Source organism: Cupressus sempervirens, chromosome 1, assembly GCF_028749045.1.
Source record: "Cupressus sempervirens isolate cs-2001-9-10 chromosome 1, ASM2874904v1, whole genome shotgun sequence".
Lineage (NCBI taxonomy): Eukaryota > Viridiplantae > Streptophyta > Pinopsida > Cupressales > Cupressaceae > Cupressus > Cupressus sempervirens.
In genome coordinates, this window is record NC_143118.1 from 449409850 (window position 1) to 449428842 (window position 18993).

At 35.2% G+C, this 18993-nt stretch overlaps 1 protein-coding gene across 1 annotated transcript in view; it reads right to left on the minus strand.

Annotated features, from left to right (window-relative positions):
* Window positions 1–17089, minus strand: part of LOC149578241 (RAP release 2, galactose-binding-like domain protein, putative (DUF1997)) — a 78562-nt gene extending 61473 nt beyond the window's left edge. Inside the window, exons 1-3 of the mRNA XM_089827923.1 lie at window positions 16650–17089; window positions 13969–14159; window positions 13721–13766 (exon numbers count right to left, since the gene is read on the minus strand). Of these exons, the coding sequence (XP_089684049.1) occupies window positions 13721–13766; window positions 13969–14159; window positions 16650–17049 (637 nt within the window). The 5' untranslated portion in view covers window positions 17050–17089. The remainder of the gene's footprint in view (window positions 1–13720; window positions 13767–13968; window positions 14160–16649) is intronic.
* Between the last annotated feature and the right edge of the window lie 1904 nt (window positions 17090–18993).

Consider the following 18993-nt stretch of genomic DNA (forward strand, 5'->3'; position numbering starts at 1 on the left):
GGGAAGCACTCCTCGTATGACGATTTCCTAATCGAGAATTAATTCTCACTAGAGGTTTAGGTGATCTGAGAGAAGTAATTTCCTAAGGATTAGTAAGGGTAGTGAAGAATAGCTTCTAGATCTTGTAATAATTAGCTTATCATCTTCTATAATTTGTTTTAGGACTTGGATATATATATACTTCCTATTGTGTACTAATGTTCTATTGTAGGGTCTCGCACTTATCCTTTGGATCTAGTACCAGGGACATTACAATCACAAAGATCACCTACGATCAAACATCTATAAGTAAAAGAGAAAAAACAAGAGAATAGCTGCGTAAGCCAAAGAGATTCTCGATTAAGAAAAACTTGAATCATAATGGATGTGTATTATACAGTTACGCAATAATAAATCCTTATAATAAGTTTAAAATAAAAAAACTACCCTAGGTGAGGACAAAATTAGATCATCACATATAACCTCATTCTATGACTTGAGACAAAGAAGTACATGACTCTTGTAGTCTTAAGTATGCTAGTATTAAAAAAAGAACTAGTTAATTAAATGATTAATTAGGAGATAAACTTTTTGGTCTTAACATTTTGGGCTTTCACGCGAACACCTTTACTAATATTTATCTTGGATTTCCTTTATTCTCAAGCATGGCAAGAGCTCATCTATAGCAAAACTTGACAATGAAAATTCAACAAAAGTTAGCACGTTTTAAAACATTGTCATCTCTACATTGCTGGGCACATTACTTTGATTAAATCAGTCATTCAAGCCATTCCTATATACATGTTTTAAGTCCTTTTTATTCCAAATGCTATTTTGAACAAGAAAACTATATTTTAAGAACTTTCATGTGGCAAGACAACTCAAAACAGAATCCTTTTCTTAAATGAGATAAACTTAGCAGTCTGCATGCCCAAGGTGCCAAAGGCATCAAATCTCTTAAACTTCAGAAGTCAGTGTGCAAACTAGTATGATGGGTGCTTATTGACCATAAAGAGCCTTGGTAGAAGTTATTAAAGAGCAATATCTATCATCCAAGTAGTCTTCCTCACTTTTCAGATCCTCTCTCTTCTCCAAAGGTTTTAAAAATTTGATTGGAGATCACTTTTTGTCAAAGATTAGGAATATATGCAAAGCTCTATTTTGGGAGGACGCTTAGTTAGGTCTCCCTCCTCTAAAGAACTCTTTAGCACTAGAGGATGCCTATAACTATTTAAACTCTTAATGGAAATCATATGCAAAACATAGTTGGATGGAAGGAGAGAGCAACACGATTCTTTTGCATGAATGGAAAAAGTTTGATAATCTCTATTTCCAGTACATCAAAAAGTTTTGCTCCAGGAACAGCTTCAGCAGATCAGAGTTCCTAATCTGCAATGATTACTTTTTGTTTTGGAATAGTAATTTGTCAGGCAGATATAAAGATGTCGATCTCATTATGGCAAAAAAGAGATTTCCCTCCTTTCTGTGACTGGCCAGTTTATCTCATATGGATTCGTTTACCCCTTAAAGTGCACTATGTTTGTTTGTCTAGATGGATCAAACAAGATCCTGACCTTTGACGACTTGCAGAAAATGGGTTTCCATGGTCAAATTCACCAAAATGATGGAGCAACTGTTCAACATCCCTTCTCTTAAAAGATTTAGTTCTTGGTTTTGGATCATCTTAAAATGGTTTGAGCCTTGCTAGCTAGTGCGGAAATACATTTTTGCAACTTGACAAAAAAGATAGAACAAACTTTTAAAAAATTGTGCAGGATTCCCCTTTGCTACAACTTATGGGAAACCCGGCTGGAATGAAACTAAAGTTTTCCAGAGATAAAATTATTTTTGGTTAAATTGCCACAACAAAATATTTGCATCCATATATTCCTATGCATATTCATCTTTATTTATGGAAAAGACTAAGCTTTCTCAGCAAAATATTTAAGATTTTGCAGTTATGGGACTTGGATCCTAACACCAACATTAATGGAGATAACAGTGATACCTCTAAGAAGATAATCTCCTTCTGAACTCTACCTTCTAGTGACTCTCTTGAAATGACTTTTAATAAGGCTGGAAGAGGGGATATGGAAGTGGTTGGAGTGGGGGTGATGTTTTGTAGTGTCCCCATTTTAGTAGGTTCCTGTAATTTGGCGAAGTCAGTTCACCATTGCGACTCTCGTGAGGTGACATTGTGTTTTGAGGGTCTCTGTTGAGTGACTTGCTATTTATAGGAAGTCAATTTTGGGGGGTTGCTATTTTTAGCAATATTGGCATCTTCGGTGATTGATTGGATCGTTTAATGGAGCCTCATATTATAAGTTATTTATTAAGGTTATCTTAATGAATAACTTTATCGTTATCTTGTTATAATTTGGTGTGTTGAAGAAATCTTTTAAGTGAAAAGTGACTTCATGTAGCTTTTAGCTTGGGAGTTAATTATTCAAAATTATTAAATGAAAGCTTCTAACTGAAAAGTGTATTGATGAAGGCTCTTTAATGAAAAGTGTGAGGAAGAAGCCGAATTCATTTTGTAATCATTAAGAGGCCTTTTTGGAGATGAGCAATTTATTCCATGACATTTGCTTTTTATTCATTTTATGAAATTGTTGAGGGTTTCTTCATGAGACTGCTGTGAGGACAGATTCCTCTAATTGTTGTTGCACTTTGAGCCATTGAAATACATGGTGAATTGTGTCTGATATTCTGGAAAATTATCTTTGCTTTATTGGTTTGGTAAATTGGTGCTGAGGTATACCGGTTTAATGAATTATTGCTGCAACAATATCAAGAGGTTTCACCGAGTTTGAACACCATATTTTCTGCCCTTCATTACTGTTGCAACTGTGGCTTGAAGGTGACTGAAGATAGCTGCAAATTGGGCATTTATTATCTTAGTACTCAGTTTCGCTTGGGCCGTCAATTCTTGAAGGGTGACATTAAAGTTTGTTGCAGACATACCTTTTTCTAGGGCTGCAGATAGTTGCTGCAGCAGCGTTCCACTGTTGAGCTGTGTTTGAAGGCTGGAGTTGCATACATTCCTAGTGCATTGGCAGTGGCTACCAATTGGGGTTTGAATAGAATTTTCCTAAGAGCTGGTGTTTGGATGATAAGAGCCTTCATTTTATTCCAATGTCAATACTCCTTATCAGGTTCTTTAATAAATTTTTGCAGTTGCAATTGGTTCTTAGTCATCGTAAATATATTGCAATTGAATTTCCAAGTTGCAAGCTTTATCAATTGTTCATTGAAAATAGCTGGAAATAAAATAAGGTGTTGCAAGGTTGCACAACAACTATTTGATGAAATGCCAAGTTGTAGATATGTGTTTCAGTTATATTGAATCAACTAGTATGCATACCAAGTGTTTGTAGAAATGCCTAGTGGTTGTAGGTGCACATTGGGATGCGTGGCAAGTGTTTGTCTTTATGTCTATTAGCTGTAATAGTTAATTTCAGTCATGTATGTTTGTCAAAGGTCTGAAACAGCTAGTATATTATTTCTATAACAACCTTGCATTGCTAGAAGCGTTCAGTAACTTTATTTGCAGCCTACAAACTTAAAGAAGACAAACAGAAAATTCATAACAGCAGTTTGGAACATTGTTGGCTAAATGTTTGGTAATATTCCTTGAGCTTCATAACTACAGATTGTGATCAGATTTACAAGGGATATTCTAGAATTGAAGTTAGAACCGGTTGGGTTCTTTACAGTGGTATTAGAGTGGTTTCCTGACATCCTGTGCGGTAGGGAAAAAAATAATTAATTTGATCCTACTGTTGATATTTGAGTGGTCAACTCTCTTACAGTTATTTCAGTTATGGACAAATACAAGAAATCTAATAAATATTGAACCAATTGAATAACAAGAAGCAAACAAATGCTCTAATGGAAAGTATAGAAAAGCTTAGGCAATATCATAAAAGGATGGAAGAAAGACTTTCAAATCCATTGACAATTGACAAGGCAGCTAGGTATATGATTTCTATTTTTAAAAGGTCTTCATTGAGAATGCAGAAAGATAAACAAGAGTTTTTCACAAGTGAGACATCCAGAAGTCTTCATCATGAGTTTTCAGCAACTGGTGATCATGGTAAAGATGATCTTTTGCTTAGTGGGTCAGCCACTAGTCCTATCTGTAGTTATGATGTTGGAGATTCTACATAGGGATGTGTGCATGTGTCTGTTCCATCAGAGGACAATAGCATTGAGTTCAAACAATTTGAGGATTCCAAGGTTAGTGCTTCGGAAAATGACATGTTAACTACCCTTGATGGCATGCTTACATTAGTTGGTAGTAGTGAGGATATGAGTAATATAGGGTTTGATTTTCAAGATAGTAGTCCCTTTATGTTGATATGTTGCAGATAGTGCAAGTGCAAAAGATGCAATTGTTACCACTGTTAGTTTAGACTCTCTTGATGAGGGTGTTGTTTTTGATGACTACATGGAGGATATGAGCACTAACAATTCTGATTTTTATGGAAGTTGTCATAGTGTTGAGTCAATGCAGGAGACAACAATCTTCTCATGCGGGACAAATAAGGGCATGGAGCTACCCAATTATGAAAATCGTGGTTTGAGTGTTACGAAGGTGTTAACGACAACGTTTCATAGTGTTGCTTCCATTTTGTGATGACAAAATAAAGGACAACATGCATGCTAGCTCGTCTTTTTGATATACAAAATCCCTATAAATAATTTGTGCCATTATTATACTTCCATGTGTTGCTTTCCATGATTAGAAATTCATCTCTATGTACTATGCCAAATAGATTTCAACAAAACACTCAAATTCAATTTATATCCAATAAATCTAAACTTACTAATGAATAAGAGGTTGAAATTGAATTGAAGGTTTAGGTTTGATCCTTTGCTAGCTCACCCATCAATCCCCATCAAGGAAAGGCAAGCCGACCTAGGATAGAAATGGAACCCATGAAGGCTCAATACCCTTAGCAAAAACAAAATTAATAACTACATGAAATATTTTGTTTTCTATTGTTTCAAAACTCAAAGCCAAGCTTATTCAAGATGGGCTTGGTTGTATCAAACATTAAATCTATGGAACATGTAGTTGTGAGCCTAGGGGAAAGAATACTACTACACAATAGTATTTAGAAACTTTTATAACAAATCTTGTATTGTGAATACAACATACGTACTTCATTCATACACATTTGGTATTCCTAGTGCCAATTAATAGAATTGTCAAAAAAAAGGCAAGTTTTCTCTATGATCTTTGATAGGTTTTCTTGGAGGATTTTTTGAAAATTGGGGCTTGCCCCAAGTTGACTACTTGAAATGGCACTATCATTAACTATTCATACCGAAAAACTACTCTTACCTCAATACAACTAGGTGCAATTTCCATCCATAACTTGGTGAGTTCTTCAACTCATATGATTATTATCAACATGCAAGAATGGGAATGATTATTGTCTTCAACGTTAACAAAAGTTCTAAGAGAGCTTATATCATAGTGGCAAAATATCTTCCATCTTTAAAATCTATGATTCATTGATGACCTCCAAGAAAAATGATATATCAATAATTAATTTTGAAAGAACACAAAAACAATATATAATAATTTATTCAGTCTTGAATGACTTACATATTTATAGGATTCACAAATCCTCTAAATGTATGAGTTATTTTTAACAACTCAATGGATGCACAACCAATATATGATATAGTCCACAAACCTATAACAAACCACGTGAACATTAACAAATATACCTACACCCTCCCTCGATGACAAATCTATCATGCTTTGTTGTTACAACAATTTGAACACACAGTCAATTCTTTGATGAAATTGGACAAACCAATAGTTCACTTCTATGAATCCATCCTAAAACCCATAGATAGTTTGTCTCTACAGATCCACCTTAAAATCTACAAATAGCTTACCAAGCAACCTCCTCTTATGGACTTACCCTGAAATCTACAAGTTGCATCATGTGTCAAATATCTTTATAATAGATCCATACTGAAATCTAACAAGCTTATCAAGGCTCCCTCAACCTTCATGTCAAATCAAGACAACTCATTATCGATCATAGTACATGTGTTATATCAACATCAAACTAGAATTCAAGTACACATATCACCATTGTACCTACTAGTGGCTTATTCCACAACATGATGTCTAGACTGAATATTGTCCATAGATTAGTGGATGATGTAACAAAAGACTTTGACAAATGCGGTTTGAAGAAAAACTACACTCACTCAACAATAATATCTTTAAGTGCAAATTCCTCATATGTATGAACATCATCACCACCTTCACCAATGTCACACTTCAATGTTTTCAGATGCAAGCAATATTTCTAACTTGAGCTTCTCATTCAACAAGTCCTTAGCCCTTTAAAATAGTTGATTTTCATATCATCCTTTTCGTTACAATAGTAACATGTACAATGATCGTTGGATTCGGATTCTACTTTACTATTGATGTGTTGACTTTAGTTGATGACTTTTAGTTGAAGTGGTGTCTCTTAGATTGATCTTAAACATTGTGTCTTGTGAATTGGAACCTTCAATTTATATTTTTTCCCTTTCCTTCTGCAAAAGTAAAGATGACACTGTGTCAAATTCAAATGTCTTTCTACATTCAAGAACAGTGATTCAACAAAAACTTCAAATCATGTTGCCAACTCTCTGAGTACTATGCTAACTATATCTTCATTAGCTTGATTCAACAAAAACTTCAAATCATGTTGGCAACTCTCTGAGTACTATGCTAACTATATCTTCATTAGCTATTTTTTTCTCGATAGACACTAATTGATCATGTGCATCCTTGATATGCATGATATAGTCTGAAACTAAACCTCATTCCTATAACTAAGAGGAGTAAATTTGATTCTTCAAAAACATTGATCTACTTATTTTTGAAGACTAGTACTTATCACGCAACTTGGACCACAAATCTACAATAGATTCTTCATTGCAAACTTCAGGAATCAAGTCATCTCTAACAAATGACTTCAATATCAACAAGGCTTCATCATTATGGTGTATGTCATACTCAACATTGGTCTTTGGTTAGTGTTAGCAAAATGGTCAGCACTCCCCTCGAGATTTGTGACAAGGGACTAGCCACCTTTTGTAGATTATATGAGTCTAGTGTTTGTATCGAGCATTGATAGTTCAATCTTTTTGTACAACAGAAACCACACTTGTAGCAAGTGGTATCAAAGCTTGGTCACAGGTTTGAATCCCCTCAAGTAACGTTGAGAGGGAGATTGTTGGCAAAATGGTTAGCACTCCCCTCGAAATTTGTGATAAGAAACTAACCACATCTTGTGGATTCTACAAGTCTAGTAGTTGTATTGGGCATTAATAGGTTGATCTTTTGGTGCAATAGAAACCACACTTGTACCAATTAGTCCTCCTTCTACGTAGAACCTTTCTAAGGTTACTGTGTGTTGTGAGGTTTTCACACCATCGGCCCATTGCAAATGGGGAACCCTACTTTTGCTTTAGCAGTAGAAGTAGAGATCTTAGGTGGTCTTAGGTGGTGGAAATTTTCAAGTCTTTGAGTCCAAGATGTGAGTTTGAGCAACTTTAGTCAAGTCTGTCAAGGGTGAGAGCAAGAGTAGTGTTAAGCTAGTCAAGGATATGGAGATGAAATCAAGGTATTTGTGATGAAATGAGTTAGAATCTTTTGAGAATCCTTTTTCTAGTTTCAAATTCATCTTAGAAAGTCAGGAAAAGTTGTGGGAGATAACAATGTTGGAGGTGTGTTGAATCCTGAAATTTGGCTCTCTAGAATTTTTTAGACATTCCCAAAATCTAAAATATTTATTATAACTCCTATAAAACTGAAACATATGTCAAACATCCTGACAGTATTTATATAAAATATAACTTAAACTTATACTTAAATGTTTTACTTTATATAGATCACTTTGCCCTCTAAGGTGAATAATTACCTTGAAGAATTGGAAATTAACTTGCAAAATTCAAACCTTAAGAGGAGGTTAGAATCAGACCATGTCTCGGGATTCCCAATCCCAACACATGTCAAAATTTGGCCCCTAGTTTAAGCAAGTTTCAAGTGCAAAATGATGAGAAAATCCGAGGAAAAATGCAAAATAATGATCTTTGGAGGAGAATTTGTGAAATTGGAGCAATCCAAAGGGAGGGGCAGAATCCACCCTCCTCTTGGGATTCTTAATCCCAATAACATGAAATCTCCGCCCTATAATCAAGGAATCAAGAGGGACAATTCAAAGCATAGGTAGATTGAAATCAAGAATGAAGTGATAAGTTTGAAGTTAAATCGGGCATAACTGAATCATGAACCAAAAGAGAAAAGGAAAAATCCCAAGGGGCAGAATCTGTCCTCTCCATGGGATTACTAATCCCAACTTGCTTTTGATTTTGCCCTCTAATTAAGAAACCAAAAGAGATATAACCAAGACACTTGGAGAGTTGAGGCTCCAAGGCAAGAATAATGGTTTAAAACCCACAAAAGATCAGATTCAAATCAAGTAATGGAATTGAAGGTCTGATCAAGCCCGCAAAATGGAGATTTAGAATTACAAAAGAGCAGTCTCAAGGGAAGGGAAGAATCAGCCTTGCATTTGGGATTCTTAATCCCAACAAACACCAAATTTTTGTCCCTATGCCAAGCCAAGTTTCATGAGAAAGGGGGAGGGGTACAAATAGGTTTCATGAATTCAGAATGAACCTAAGGCCAAAACAAAGAATTCTTTCAACTTCAACACATCACAAAATTAAACCAAGACTGAGCAAAGGGTGAGAGTTGAGGTGTCAAAGAAAACCATGAGGAATGATAAATATGAAAGTGTGAAAGAAAACATCCTATGAGGGGGTCGGAATCCAACCAACTCCTGTGATCCTTAATCTCAAGAGGGGGCAGAATTCTGCCCCAAAATAGAGGCTAAATCCCAACCCACATATGATTTCCACCATGGACTAAATGATATTTGAGATTCACCCTTGACTCCCAATCACTTGAAATAGGAGAATAAAAAAATACAAGGGCAAGTGGCAATGAGAATTTTGAAGAATGAGAGAGAGAGATCGTGGATCAGATGAGCAAAAATCAGATTAATTTGACCTTAAAACGCCCTAGATCTGTGGATTCCAAACAATAAGCTAAGAATGGATGTGTAGAAGGTAATGACAATTTGACCCTAATTGGGATTTGCAATCCTAAGACCCCTTAATCTCCACCCAGAATTAATAGAGGCTAAATCCCAACCCACATATGATTTCCATCATGGACTTGATATTTGAGATTCACCCTTGAATCCCAATCACTTGAAATAGGAGAATAAAAAATCACAAGGCCAAGTGGCAATGAGAATTTTGAAGAATGAGAGAGAGATCGTGGATCAGACAAGAGCAAAAATCAGATTAACTTGACCCTAAAACACCTTAAATCTGTGGATTCCAACCAATAAGCTAAGAGTGGATGCAAAGAGGGTAATGATGATTTGACCCTAATTGGGATTTGCAATCCTAAGACCCCTTAATCTCCACCCAGAATTATTCCAGATCGGTGGGAGGGATTAAAGGAAGGCACCTCATACATGAGTTCAAGACAAAAAAAAATGCATTTTCATCCCAATCCAAGTCGGCATTCTATGGGAGAACACATGACTAGACTTTCATGATTTTAATTGGCCAAAGAGGGAACAAGTCGGCCAAAACAGGCATACCCCTTCACTATTTGAAATCACCTATATAAAGGGAGATGGGGGAGATTCATCTTCTCATCAATTGCAGACAAAATCTCTCCCTCCTAAAGGCTACAAATTGACTTAAAAGGACAGAATTCTTTCTTCCAAAAGTGGCAGCGAATTAATCTTTAGCAGAGATTTCATGACTTACAGGAAAAAAAGTTTGGAGAGTTGGAGAGAAAACCTCACTGATTTTCTTCAAAATCAGAAGTGTGAAGTACTTGAGAAAAGCTAAATCTGGCACATGTGTAAACATAAGGCTCAATTAAACCCAAAACTTTGAGAAAATCAGAATTAAAAAGGACATATTTGGTCTTGAACTAAACAAAATCCATGATCACAATGCATTTTGCCTCCTGATTTTGATGTAGAAGAAGAGGTTGATGCAATTTCATTTCATGCATGCTTTCTGATTTCCTTCATTTCATTTATACTCATCATTTCATGAGCTTAATGCAATTTCTCCTTTGCTTTTGCAAGGTAAATATGGAGCAAGTATACAAATGAATGGATGCTACAAGATCAATTTCAAAACTTCAAGTAAGAAGATACCTCGAGGACAAGAACGATGAAACTCAAAGTTGAAAATGCAAATTCAAGGCAAGGTTAAGATGGAGCTCAAGAAAGAAAGGAAACAAGTGTGAAAAAAAAAAATCATCAATATGAATCTCCTCTGGAAATCCAAGTTCATTTCGAAGGATCCAAATGCATGAAGACTTCATCACTTCAAGAAGTTCAAGTTTCAAGTTTGCAAAGACAACCAAGTTCAAATCATGGCAATGAGAAAATCTCCAAGAACGAAGATGGAGAAATATTGAGAAGTTGAAGCAATTTGGGAATATGTCATCACCATCAAAGGCTTGATAGTGTTTGAGTATGAAGAGGAATTTTCTCGTCGCCAAGGAATTGATCAAGTCTACAAGATAAGGATGCTGAGGTGGCACCCAACTATCTTAAACCAATCAAAAAATTCCAGTTACATCAAAATTTCCAAGAACAATGATGGAGAAAATTTGAGAGGATGAAGCAATTTGGGAATATGCCATCACAATTGAAGGCTTGATAATGTTTAGTATCAAGAGACATTTTCTCATCACTGAGGAATTGATCAAGTTGACAGGATAAGGATGTTGAGGTGGCGCCCACCTATCTTCAACAACCAAACAGAAAATTCTAGTTACACATGTCCAAGTACATTCACTTAGATCATGCCAAGTATACATATTTTCTCATTGGCTCTCAAAAGCATTGTAATTTTCTTATTGGCCCATAGAGTGGTGCCTTTGTGTAATTGGATGATAGTGTGGAAACACTAAATAGGGTTTGTAATGGATCAATTTTAGTCCTTGATCCTAAATCGATCTAGGCCCTTCATTCTAATTGAACACCTATAAAAGGCCAAGGCCTTCTCATTTCTAATAAGTTAGTTTTTAGATTCATTACAAAGAATATTAAGATTAGAGTAGAGTAGGAGGGGACATGTTGAAATTGTTGTCACAATGTTATCAAACTAATTGTTTATTCATTGTTAGTTTTCATAGTGGATTACTTGTTCTACTTTGGAGTATTGCATGGTTTCTTTAATTCCTCATTTGGGATTTCATTTCATGTTAGAGTAGAAGCAAAATTAGGTGGATAGAAGATATTGTTAAATGGTGATTGGTGGTGGAGCTAGTGTCCATACCTTTTGGTACATGTTGATTGTAAGTAACAATGCAAAGTTAGTCTAGGCCTAAATTACAGGTATTTAACTTTTATTGGGGATGTTCATTTAGTTTACGCCTTCATAGGGGATTTTGGATGAATATTGACAATGTGAAATCATTTCCACATTCATAGAAGATAGCACCCTCCTATGCCTAGTTGATACAGTGAAGTAATGATTGGTTAGAGGCTCACCCCGTCATCAACACTATCTTGCACCCTTAGAGTTGGATAGAATTTATAAACCATTATCTCTTTGCAGGAAGTGATTTAAGTTATTAAAGTAGTTGATATCTATTGAACAAACAGCATGAGTCCCTTTGGGATAACCAACATATCACATCATAAAACTAAGTGAAGTCCACAATAAGAAGGAACCTTGTGGTTGTCTTGTTTGATCACACAATTCATCTACATTGTTTAGCATATGAGCATCCTCATTCAAGAGACAGTAGGAAATTTGGTATTTCATCTTAGAATATCAAGTGTTTGATTTTGTACATTGTAGTAGAACAAAACTCACATTAACACTCTATCCACAAAACATCAAGATCTTATGACTCCAAACACTATAGTTTGTCCAAGTCAATTTTTGTGACTTTGGTAGCAACATAGGATAGATGTTCCCCGCCATTGACAACTTCAAATCTATGTTGGGCTATCTACTATAACTATGTACATATTTTATGAGCATTCGTATCAAAGAATATTGCAAAATATACTAAACAAAATTCCAACGGGGATTTGGAAATATCTTTCGACATAAACAATGCAAAAACTTGCCAAAATAATAGAAAACAGAACCTAAAGCATGTGCACTTGCTTATCACACTTGATCACCTTGAGCATAATGGGAATTATAACACCTCTAAGTATAACAACATACTATTTGGCATCTTCTTGTGCCAAAATTTGTGTGGAGAATCTCGTCCTCCATTGAAACTATCATGGCAAGCAATAGATGTGCGCCAGGGCTTGTTGAAGCTTCTCAAAAATACCACCTACAAGTTCACCTGAATTGGGCAAATCTCATACGTCTTTGCTACAACTTGAATCTCTCTCTTGAAGCACAAATCGGGCTTGGTTTACTATTTGATGTAGCAATAATTGTGGGCCGTTTGCTTGCACTGCAGGTGCATCTAGCTCCTTCAAGTACATCAAAATATTATACCAAACAAAACGAAATTCAACTTTCAATGCAAACATGACATTATTAACACTTTCATAAACCAAACAAATATTTAATAGAAGTTTCTTTACCCAATTGATCTAGTGACAACTTAGAAATTCACTATGAATAGACCTCTCGAGCAATGGCACCAAACACAGTTTACACAATTGTCTTGTAACACTGAGTTGTGGCTTAATACTAACTTTGATTCTTCTCCTCTCCCTCAACTTGGCTTGACCTAACAATGTGTCACTCCATGTAACATTGAGTTGTGGTTTAAAACTAACTTTGATTCTTCTCCTCTCCCTCAACTTGGCTTGAACTAACAATGTGTCACTCCTCACATAGAATTGAGAGAGACTCGCTCAACATACTTTATCAAGCCCTAAGAAAAATGGATCATGTATTCAAATGGCAGTCGTGTGTGCCTACTAATAATCTCTTGAGCAATGGACTCATAAATTGGAAGAAAAATTTGTCCAGGGGATATCCCCTTCACTCGAGATTAGTCAGACATAATCCACTTGGCAGCCCTAATACTATATTAATTTTGAGAGCACAAAAAAAAAATGTGATATTATTCAGTCAAATGACTTACAAGTTTATTGGATTCACAAGTCCTCTTTTAGAGAAAACAGATCGTCTAAATATAAGTTGTTTTTAACAATTCGACAAACAGACAACTAATATATTATAATAAACCACAAACCTATAAAAAATTATGTAAACATTAACAAATATACCAACGTCAATTAAGGGACTGATTTGCCCAATCAAAATTCAATGGCCGTCTCTAAATGATCTTTTAAGTTCAATTTGTAGATCTTGAAAGTCTTTGCTGGAATCCATAGCCTAACACTTTTTTAGACGACTGTTTACGATTGTGAATCTATTTTTTCTGATTAGTGATTTTTTTTGTACATATTAGCTACAATCTAAAACCAGTAGATCAAGAAACAAAGAACTTGTTGATCTCAGAAAGGAGAACCAGTGACTGATGCCTAACATCATGGCAATCCCAACAAATTTCAATCAGGGATTAACTTAACAACCCTTTGTAGTTTGCAATATTGGAAGACAAAGTTTTGCTAAAAGCTTCAAAAATAATTCAAGCAAATATGTTCAGAAAGGAAAATAGTACCTGAAAATTTTTCGTTTTGAGCAACTACAGCAGGAGAACCTTCCAGCTGATGATTTGTCAGACACACGCAGCAGAAAGGTGTCAATATGTCTCACTAAAGCTCACAAAAATCAGGTGAGATTGAACTAACTAAATGTTTTCTTCTAAATTGCCACAACAAAATAAAAGATACAAAACATAAGACAAAAATTAGACACTTCATGGACCTGATGAAAGAAAAAGTTAAGATGTAAAGTTTGTTAACTTACTTTACATGACAAAAGCCTTATGCAACAACCATCTGGCTTTTCCACAACCCGAACTAATAGCACAGGGCATACTTCAAATGCAAAAAATTTCAAGCGATAGACATAGCATCTAAAAGTGTTTTCATCAACTCGTTCTATGCGTTCAGCATCCAATACAGAATACTGACTTGCAGGTAAACTCATATATTCAGCTGCAATTATAGAAAGACATATGTCAATGAGAAAAGCATCCAAACGTCTTTGTCTTTGCTTGCTTGTGCATTACCAGCCTTGAGGCCTAGCTGAGCTATTGACTTCTAGTAAGTTATGCACTATACAAACAAGTTTTAAATGTTTGGAAATCTTGTTGTGGCTGTGTTTCCCAATAAAGAACTAACTTCTACAGTACACATAAAGTCAAGTTCTGCAACCATCGGAATGTTAACATAACTTTAAAAGATATACTTATCCATCAGAAATCACCAAGACATGTTAAAGGATAAATATACTAAGGAATCATTGTGCCAAAGATGATATCCAAAAGTGGTCTATTAAAAACTCGATCAGACTGTACCACTCAGCTATGGTAGCCATTTGTTCCTATGGCAAATGTGCCCTATACCTGTGCCACGCAAATAGTGCAACAAAAAGAAGTTCTGTAGATGTGGGACTTGATTGACAGAACAACCTCCAGAATTTGAAAAGCGGGCTCCTTGTATGATTTTCAATGAGCTCTCACTAATAAGTTGCAGAGAAAAGTGAAGATAAAGAAATGCTTCAAATGAAATCCTAATCTAACAGAGCTGATATTCAACTATTAAGATGTACGCTATCTATCACTGGTAAAATGAAACATATGACTCAAAAGTCTACAGACAGCTGATTAACATTATGCCAGTATTACATAAGCTAATCTCTCATTCATGAACAACACAGAAGCAGGGAAAAGATAAGATAATCATAACTTCATATATTAGCATTCTGCAATATACACATCTAAAAACTAGAAAAGGCTTGAAGCTCCAGATACATGAAACATGGTCTAAGAAATAGAAGATAATGTCAACAAATGATTTTCATTCAAGGCTTGCTACTAAGCACAAACCTAAAACAATCATTCTCCTTTTCAATAAGCAGGAAGCTCTTACTGATACAAAAAGAAAGAGACAAAGAAGAAACAAAACAATGGCAACCAGTATGCTGTCAGTCACAGAGGAGCCTCCCCAGCAAATTGTGGCAGATTTGGATCTGAAAAGTATTACCCATTGGGCGCATGCAGCCATAAGAATATATGACTATAATTGAAGGAGCATGCTTTGAAACAACAAGAAAATAGGTGATGCTTTGTATGAATCATCAATCATTCAATCTTCAAAATGTTTTCTTGGCTTCAATCTGCATTCAATTCTACTTGATGTACCCTCTCAAAGATTTGCAGGTCACTAGACCAAGTAAATGATGGTCACCACCATTCCTTCTATATAACAACTAGGCTTCGGCTTCAAAAGATCATGAGCTGCTGATCAAATCTAATATGAATGGCTTACATACACTTATACAATTTTGCGAGACATTGATTTGAAGATCCAAAGGGTAGCAGAGCATTCAATTAAATCAAGCTTTACTTACCACCACTTCCATGAGCCAATACTTATGCACGCTATCAATTGATACCTTGTGAATATGCAGCTCACAGACCAATACAACTTACTGAAGAGAATTCCATGACTGAGTGAAATTGGGTAATAACGGAAGCCAGCACTGACAATGCTTCACTTTGTGATGTGAATATCAGGATTTAACTGTGTGATTTTGAGTCAAACTCGATGACCCATGTTTCATGAGTAGTGATTCAACATGAATCCATCTCTCATGAGAATAAATGGAACACTTAGCACTCATTGGATCTAGGTGATGCTCACAGGGGTGAACAGTTGACAAGAGCTCTTGTTACCAAAAGAACAAAATGATAATACCTTCTGTGGGCCATTACATGAATGAAATCAATGGCTTGCCGGGGGGACCTTTTGCCTGTACTAGCTTAGAGCATGGAAAACGTGGAGACCCTCACTAAAACAAAGCCAAAATTTGCAAAACATGAAATGAAGTAAGAGACCAGCACATAGACTTTTAGGACAACAAAGAGAGATCATACGAGCTTCCATAGACACATTCAATGTTTGAGAAAAAATTCTCAAATACTTCCAGTATAGGGGTTCAGTTAAAAGCATAGAACAATATATGTGAGCAATGAGACGATTAGTCAAACAGGTTGCAACACAGAAGGTTGTATTCAGGCTTTTGGAAACTAAAGGCCAGGTAATCGGCAGCCTTAATTATTAAAGGATCCTGCAATATTATTCAGCACTTGTCCACTTATTGTAATTGAAGATGGACATGGAAAAGAGAAAAGTGTCTGTGTCACTCCCACTGTCAGAATGTAGCGGACTTCAATTTTGAATTGATATAAAACATATTTTCTCAGGGAAAAGTCCAATGAGATTCATTTTAAGAAAACAGTGAACTAAACTACCTCGTCAAAATGTTCAACTAATAAATTCAAGTTTATGTATTTGTATTACAATCAAACAGAAGCCATATATTTGTCATTTAAGTGAATCAGAAGGTTTGCCCAATAATCTAGCATTGAAAACATATTTCATTCGTTTGCCTTGTGATTTAAGTGATTATAATGCACTCACCCAGAGGGCGCTCCAGCTCTTCAATCACAAGGCTCTCTCTACTCTGGGCCATGAACCGGGCTCTTCTTTCAAAAGTAGATTTCTGAATGTCTGATGCTTTATCACTGGATCCTGACAAAGCTCTCGGTGGGTTGTAAGCACTCTGAATTGGACAACTCAATTTGTTCAAATTTCCGGAATCTTTAGTGGGTAAGAAAGTAGAATGGCCGGTCTTACTTTGCCTGAGTGACTCTTTCCATAACAAGCACTGTTTCAAAGGGACACGAAAGACTCTATAAGGCATATAACAAGAGGATGGCGATGAGGAGGATGAAGAAAAAGAATGCAGGGGAGCCAGGCAATGAGCAATACAAGATCTAGATTGGTAGTTTGTGGGCATGAGAAGGGCACTCGCAGCCATTTTTATTTTGGTGCCTGAATCAATATCTCTAACTTAAAACATTTTCCATCAAAACAGATGAATTACTTCTTAAGACGGCGACATACATTAACAGACTGAACGCAAGCCACAAAAATCAAATGGGTGTTGTGAAATTATAAATCTAGCCCGTTTCCACCTTGAGAAAAATAGACACTTTTAATGATATTGCAAACACCCTGCAACTAAATAAAAGGTGTAAATCAAAGTTTACCGAGAGTCAATACTGCGAATAATCAAAAGTTTTCACAACGTGAAGGAGACTTGGGAAGGTCACATGACCAGGAATTGTTGATTATATTAATACAGGTACTGGCAAGCAACATATTTTTTATTTTATTTTTGAAAATGGCTACGTAGTAGCATACTATTGAAAGATTCTCCGGTAATATGTTTTGGTCAAAATGAAAATAATAGTTTGTATTATTTTTTAATGATATGATAGTGGAAATTATATCTTATTAAATAAATAAGATTGGTGAGCTAGTATAACTATTGTGCATTCATTGAAGATAAAGTTATCAATTTTGAAATACGAGTTTTATAGTTTTATAGAGTGTGATTTGAAACGATGATGTAAAAATTATATGCACAATCAAATCTAGAAGACTAAAAACCTCTAATTTTGATAGATTGAGGAAATCTATTTACACTAATTTTGAATTTAAGATTTTCTAATATTGATTCTCACCTTTTAACATCTTGACTTCTCATTTAATTTATTTTTAATTTATTTTTAATTTAATTATATCATATTAATCCATGACATTTTAGCTTGTTTTGTTATCTTGTCCAACTTTACAATGTTTCATAATGAAAATTCTCCTCTCATCTTGTAACCTATATCATTCTCACAAATACGATTAAATATTTCATAATAGCTTCTTACATGGAAATGCAACTTTTAAACTTGTTATGCAGGATCACAAATATCATCATATGATTCTCACATGATTAAGCAACATTGTTACACTTTGCATTGCATTCTTTGTTTCTTGACTTGGCCTTTTAATCCTTTCTCCTTATTCTACTTGTTACATTTTTCAATCCTTCCTAATCATCATCATGTTGTAGATTTGAGTAGAATGAGAAGTTGAATGAGCTTTGTTGATGTTGTAATTAACGTCCATGTCCATTTGTTGTCATTAATGATTGGTTATTATTTGTGTACTTGTGTTTTTGTGCAACGCTGCTAAGTTATGATCTACATTTCTTCTATTTTGCAAATCCATTCATGTGAATTGAATATGTTGTTAACCAATATCTACAGGTATTTAGTTTGGTTTTTTTTTTTGTGATTTGGATCACAATTGAAAGAACTTAGTGCTCATTAGTGTGTGATAATGCTTGGCATAGTTTCCTATGAAAAATGCATGATTTGCATTTCTCCACATTTTTTGTTTTAGCTGTTATGTATCTTGAATTTCTCTTATATAATATGATTGTCTTTGTTTAGTCAAGGTAGGTACAAGATTTTGTAATTGAAAGGCATGTGTCCAATGGTTTTTAAGCTAGGTTTGATCGACCTTGAGTGTTTACACTTTTGCATAAAAAACTCTAATGAATGTAAATTAAAGAGTAATGTATACTTGTATCTTTTGGTCCTAGTCAAGATGCATGATGTGGTCCACTTTCCATTACTTCCCACCACATGAATTCTTGAGTGTCAAACTGATTTGAATTATATTTAATTAAGGTGCAGAAGATATTATAATTGTAAAGGTGGTATAAGTAAAGAATGAATTTGATGCAGGACAAGTTGAGATCTTGGAGGTTTCTACTAGAGTGTAGATCCATACTAGCTAGGGTTTGGATTGGATCTTGAGGGATCATGCAGAACTGTTACTGTAATTGCTATTGTATTTGGCCATAACCAGGAAGGCCTTACAGCATGACACATTGTATGTAACCGTTATTTTATGAATA